We start from the raw sequence: 6,908 nt of genomic DNA on the forward strand, positions 1-6,908 counted from the left end.
TATTTCTTGTTGTCAATGCTTTGAAAAAAAATACTGAAAAGAGATGGCATATATGCTTCAATAGAACTTCAAATCATACATCAAAAGATAAAATATTTACAAACCTAATTGCCAATAGATTACACAACCGAGTCGCCAAAAGATAAAAATTATTGTAAAGATTAAGTAAGGATTAGCCACACATACATATTTTAAAAAGAAATAATGGTTACCTAACTGAGTCGCGTCGAGTCGAAGACGAGAATTTTTTTTACTGCAAATGCGATGGAACTAGGGCAAAGTCGAACAAAGAATAGTATTTTAATTTAATATTTAACATCTATTTGTATATTTGTACGAGCAGGTAATGATATTATTTCTATAGAAATAATTTTTTGTATAAGATTTTATATCTAATCGTATCTATTAAGGAGGGTATAATCGAAAATTATTTGATTATTTTATTTTTACTTAAGTGAGAATATCAATTCCTTGTTAAATGGTTGGGAATGACAGTTCTCACATAAAGTGGGAACAGCAATTCTATCTAGCATCTAAAAATACATCGTGTTTAGTACGCATAAATAAAGAGTTGGAATTACATTCAATTCTCACTCATTCCCGCATACCAAACAAGGCGTTGGGAGTCTGGAGAAGGAACTCAAGGCTAATAATGTGGATATGCGGAAGAGGAAAAGTGAATGAAGGAACGGATTCCTTGAAGTAATAGAGCACATTCGAAAAGTTTCAAATGAGATTCAGCCCCACGAGTATGGAGTACGTTCGTTCAAATGGGCTATAGATGAAAATGATTTATCTACAAAGAAGTTTAAAAAATTGCATAGACAGCTACATTCACTTCAGATGATTTCAGCCTTAACACGGATGTGCAAAACTGTACTCAGAGCAATAATTACACCAATGAAGGGGAAAAGAGACCAGAACATAGCCAAAACCGAAGATCACACAAGCTCTCACAAATACAAACCTTCTCCATGCACGCAAACCCTTTGTAGATCACACATATGCAACCAGAAGGAAACCAAGAAAAGCAAGTTTGCTAGCATGAAATTGCAAGTAACAAAGTGAACTATCACGGTTTATGTTGCGCAAGAATGGAAGCCCGGGTTGCATGATACGGAGCGGGTGTCTTTTCATTCACTAGAATTTGTTCCACAAAATCCACGCGGATAGATTTGAATTGATAGTGCTGCTTAAATCATCAAAAGGAAATAACAATGTTAATAAAGCTTAATTTACTTCCATTCCCATTGAACAGTAAGATGATATCTAAGTGGAATGGTTTCCAGTTGATCAGTAAGATGATAGCTAAGTGGAATGGTTTCGTAAACAGCATGCTGCAAATTAATTAAGAAACAACAATAGAAAACGGGAGCCAAACCTAAAACTTCTGCATTCTCTCTATTTCTTGTCATCCTAAAGGAACCCAAAAGATTTCTATTCAAACTTCAATTCAGAGATTGTGAAAAAATAGTCACAAGGAACACAATATGCACATGGTTTGGAAGCGAAGTTAAATAAATGGAATCAAAGAGAGATTACACTGCTCAAAAAAGTTTGGAGAGGAACAACATAGGTGTGTATCTAATAGACATCTTTTGATTCATATGAAATTATATGATATTTGAAACTTTATTTCCCGAAGATTTCATCTACACCATTGTAAGACTTTTATCTGATAGTTTAACGTCGTGCAAAGTTACCATTTGAGGTTCACGACATTTAAAATCACAAGCACAAGGTAACAAAAATCTAAAGAATGCAAAGAACACCAGAAAAAAATATTATAAAGTAGTACACCCGCGACGCGTAAAAAAAAGCGATAGCATGAAAACATACCTTGCCTTTCCATGAAAAATCGATTACTCTGTGATATGGTTCCAACAATGTTATTCGATCCCCTTCCTTGATCTAGAAAATAAAAGCATCAGATCATTTCGTCATATGAAGGCTCTTCAAGAGGTGCTTTAGCACAAGTTTACATCACCATGACAATGTGTGGGAAAAGTAAAGTTAATTAAGTCAAAAAAGTGAACTGTTCACCAGCCCCTGTTTATTCAATAAGAAAAAATATTTGGAGATCTAACTCAAAATAAGTCGAATTCAGAGTTCACATATTGAAAAATCCCCCAAAAAAAAACAAATAAACAAACAAACAATTTGAAAGTATTGTATTTATGGTTAACACCTAAAAGATTGGTTAACTTAAAATAGCCGTTAAGCAAACTTTAACACTCCCGAGATGTGGTATGTGATAAATTCTGGGAATTATGGAAAACCCCAACTTTGCTCATCCATTGATAGTTAGGACTTGGAAGTTTAGCGATGATATTGAAATAGCAAATGGTGCAAGAATATCACCATGTTGCAATCATAATTACATATTATACACGCTCTAACTTGACTAACCTTCATTTCACGGATCCACAAAATCAACCAGATATGTTAGGTATTTTAGAGATTAATAATCTCATTGTCACACATTTTTTGCAATCTCAATCTCTTCTAGCATGCACTTTTCAAGTAATATACCCAAGCCACCAGCGACTTTCTTTCCCATGATATTTCTAGTCCCGTTAAGTTCTTCCAGTTACATGGTATCCTAAGTAAATGAGCACAATTATACGTAAACCCTCAACCAGTCAAATCATCATATTCAGAGATTAACCCACCAGCTGATACAGGTCCCTAGAAATTTTACCTCCTCATTAAATCCAGTTTGAGTTTGAATAGTACAAGTGGTAGTATTTTTACAATATGAAAGATTTGACGGGATATATCTTAATTAACCTTTTAAAACTTTAGGTCATTTAAGAGGGCGAGAAATCTCCCTTTATTCTTAAATAGCAAGAACACACAAATTTAACCATCCCTAAGATTTAGGGGTGGGCTTATAAATATAACGATTAGAGCAGCATCTTTATAAATATGAAAGAAATGGGAGTACGTATATAAAAAACCCTATTATTTCATAGACACATAAGCACGTACTTATATTAATCAAACTTCAACTGCCAGTTCTCTAATATGGTTCTCAATGAATCCACTGTAAATTATAACATGACAATATTTAAAGCTATAATATGTACTTCTGGTAGCAGAGGAAGGGGGAAGGGGGCAAAGATAGAAATCAGCGTGACCTGGAAAGAAGGATGACAATGAAGATAAATTGCAATTCACAAAATGGAGGTGATTGCCCATCCGTCAGCCATTAGCACCATGTTCTTTTAATGATAGAATATAGTCAAATGAAAATTAAATTTTGGGCCATATTCATATATAGTTTCAAGAGGGTATTAACCATGAAGTGTGAACATGAGAAGCAATGTTAAAAAATGGCTCATCAACTGCAGAATAGTTCAAAATATATAATAACTCAAGAGTTGAAGAAGTAATGAGTAATCCTTACTGCATCACAAAGTAGTCCATAAACCGATAGAACAAAAATAGCTTGTTCCACATCGCATGCTAAAAAGTACCTGCAAATTCATCAAGCGAACATAAATTTTGACAAGGAATTACCAAATAACACTACAAATTAATCGGACGGATGAAAGAAAGCTTGTTAACTATTGATTATAGTTATGCACAAGAAACATATATTTCTCCTAATTTAGGATCTTCCGGAAATACAAATGATTAAACATAACAACTAACAAACAAGCATTGCTCACTTTCGTGTTTGCTCCTTAGATCTTATTACTCCCGCTGTGGTTTCATATTATGGATTATTTTCTATCCATCCCTTATTAGAGGTTACTTATTCACTAGTATACATTTCAAAAGACATATTTCACTAAATTGTCCTTTTAAAGATGGATTCATTGGGATGGCATGAATTAACAAGAAAATGTATCGTTAAATGGAGGTACTCACAATGGGGCTATGTTGTCATGCTTTACAAATAGAAGCACTTTTGCGACTACCACTACTGCTTTGTTCAGCCCTTCTGTAAGGACATTGATTGTCACTCTTTTATGTGTTGAGTTCACTTAAAATAGAAACATAATAGTCAGTAAATTTGAAATACTATAACTTTATTGAAGACTACACTTGCACAATGGTTTCTTGTACGCGTTACTCACAATTAACTTCGCGCAAAGATGACAGAGCAGACATCAGTTGTTTAGCCCTGGCCTGCACCTGCCAGAATTTGCTTGAACAACTCATTAAGCAGCTCCAGTGGTTAATCTTGTGCTTGAAGGCACTAAGAGATATTTTAAAGAAAATAAAGAAAGAAAAACATTTAAATAAAATAAGGCAAAATGGATACTTCAATAATTATAGACGGTTCCTATAAGTTATGTGCTTTAGTTGGTGACAAATAAGCGATGTCAGCATTTTGAAAGGATAAAAATAAGCAAGCATATGCACAACTCTTGAGTTTATGGCATCAGTCTTTTCTTAACTCAGCTTTAGGCACCATCATTTATGCTTGAAGGAAATGCATAAATAAAGTATAAATTACATCCAGCGGATGGAAAAGATGTACACTAGACGGGAAATGACGAACAAGTAATTGTGTGGGAACAGAAAAGACTATCACATATGCATTACACGTAGTTTACAATGTTAATTTCATTAATAACACAGTTAATGATGGATAAATAGCTCAAAACCAAATTAACTATCAGAGTTTATAACAATTAATGGAAGATGTTATTAAATCACTACAAACTAAAGGCCTTAGAACTAGAATATTTGGCACCTACTGCATAAGGGCATCTAAAAGGACAATTTAATTATACGAACCAGGCTGTTGGGCAGGTATATAAATTGATAACATGGACAGACAAAATAAAAGCACTAACTTGGCAGTGCATCTGTACATGACATTGGGAATAGGTATGTAAACAAACCAATTGTTAACAAAGAATCATGTAAATAGTTCGGAAATGTACAGGACGGGATAGGTTTTGAGTTCTATCAACAAGAAACGAAACAAAAAATCTGCAGAAGATTTATATGATGTCGTGGGAAGTTACCACAAAGTTAATAACTTAAAACATGTGCAACACAGTATATAAACCGTCTGCTATCCTTGACCCGTTAAATTATGAAAATCCTTGGTCTTCGATGGGATAACAATAGTAAGCTGTAAGTTCATAAAGCTAATCCCCCACTTTCCATCCTATTCTGTGTTTGTTTTCTGCACAAAGCTTACAATGAAAGAATGTATTACCTTAATAGAACTTTCTATTATTACCTTAATAGAACTTTCTATCTTGTCAAGAAGATTAATAAGTTTTTTAACTTCTCCCTCAGCATTAAGGCTAGGATCCTTCGAGGAAGCAGCTTCAAATCCTCCGAGAGCCCTTTCATAGTTTTCAAGGTACCTGTTGGCCTAGCCAAAAAAAATGTAAACTTCTTATTCAATGAAAAGATAGGCTTCACCATACCTCAGTAGCATGACATGTGCTCAAGTGAAGGAATATAATTTTCAGAGGTAGAAAGCTTACAGTAGCAGAATTAAAATAGAGGTCTGGGTTAGATATCATCAGCTCATTTTTCTCCTGAAAAGAAAAGTTAGGATCAGAACGGACACTCCGGTCAATTGTTAGCATTAATTACAGTTATTGTTAACACTCCTTCATATCTAGTAGCATGAAGATAATAAAAGACATATTTTAGAGTTCAAAAATAAAAAGCAAAGTTAGTATCAGAACATCCACTCCTCTCAATTGTTAGCACCAGTTACAGTTACAGTTAACACTCCTCCATATCCAGTATCATGAAGATAATAAAAGACATATTGTAGAGTTCAAAAATAGAATCTTTACTCCACTAAAAAGATCTACAACAACAAGAAATAGGATTAAATCAAGCCATAAAGGTTCCACACTTACAGCATTTTGATATGCTTTCAGTGATTGTTGAAGCTTTGAATGATCCCATGCTCCCGTTACAAAAAAGCTTGTGAGATATGCATTTCCTAAATTGTCTGGCAAAAAAAGAGCTAAAAAGTTAACTAAGAGTCAACTATAGCATATATTTAAATGAGAATATTATAGGTAGGCAGATGGATAAAAAGAACAAATAGAAAAATAGGAAATAACAACTGAGTAGTCATATAGTACAGATCAATTTAAATCTTGGATGTCTAACTAAAATGCACAACATATAAGGTTTTTAAAATCGAGGGGTTTTGCACATAAAACCAAGGTTTTAAATATCGGATATCGGGGAAATATCGGATGACCAAAATTCATATCGGATTGCGGATATCGGGGAAATATCGGGGATATGTGGTAAATATCGGAATGCCATAACGAATGTTTGCATACATAGTATAATGCATTAAAATGTAATCTCAATATATGTAATGAAATTTAAGCATACAAAATATGAATAATATATGGTTAGGATCACTAATCAACCTTCTAAAATAAACAAAAGTGCAAAGCAACGTTGCAACATTCGATCTACTTTTTTAAGGGCAAAATGTCATTTGATATAATGGGGAAATCTTGATATCTCGCCCAAAAATTCCAAACGCGGTATATTATTTTGCAACAAGCTATATAAAAAGATATATTGGTCCACATATCGGCTAATATATCGGCCATATCGGAGATTTATCACTCAAAATAGCCAAAAATCGGTAAAGGATATTTAAAGACCATATCGGTTGCGGCAAGCCCTGTAAAAGGATATATCGGGGGATATATCGGGCCATGTCGGAAACACATGTAATTGGCAACTAAATTTTCCTTCAGGGAGAAAGCCCTCAATTGTTGGGAGAGAGGGGGTACGTTGCCTGGAGTGGCAAATGTCTAAATTGGGGCTTTTTTTTCTCTCAATGATATTTTAGTTATTTGTCAATTGCAGGTAGAGGTCCAGTAAAAAAAATTGTAAAGTTCAGATGTTTTTTTGACAAACCAAATTTCAGTCTCAGAGCAATTTTATGA

The 6,908-nt window shown here is 33.9% G+C and overlaps 1 protein-coding gene across 2 annotated transcripts in view; it reads right to left on the bottom strand.

Annotated features, from left to right (window-relative positions):
• LOC109823753 (tetratricopeptide repeat protein 5-like) overlaps positions 777-6,908 on the bottom strand; it is a 23,597-nt gene continuing 17,465 nt past the window's right edge. For both annotated transcript variants that reach the window (XM_020390123.1, XM_020390122.1), the window contains exons 6-13: positions 5,847-5,941; positions 5,460-5,513; positions 5,207-5,344; positions 4,086-4,143; positions 3,877-3,991; positions 3,410-3,479; positions 1,840-1,911; positions 777-1,189 (exon numbers count right to left, since the gene is read on the bottom strand). In XM_020390123.1, coding sequence (XP_020245712.1) covers positions 1,073-1,189; positions 1,840-1,911; positions 3,410-3,479; positions 3,877-3,991; positions 4,086-4,143; positions 5,207-5,344; positions 5,460-5,513; positions 5,847-5,941 — 719 coding nt within the window. In that variant the 3' untranslated portion in view covers positions 777-1,072. The remainder of the gene's footprint in view (positions 1,190-1,839; positions 1,912-3,409; positions 3,480-3,876; positions 3,992-4,085; positions 4,144-5,206; positions 5,345-5,459; positions 5,514-5,846; positions 5,942-6,908) is intronic.

The sequence above is a fragment of the Asparagus officinalis genome, chromosome 9, assembly GCF_001876935.1.
Source record: "Asparagus officinalis chromosome 9, Aspof.V1, whole genome shotgun sequence".
NCBI classification, from domain to species: Eukaryota; Viridiplantae; Streptophyta; class Magnoliopsida; order Asparagales; family Asparagaceae; genus Asparagus; species Asparagus officinalis.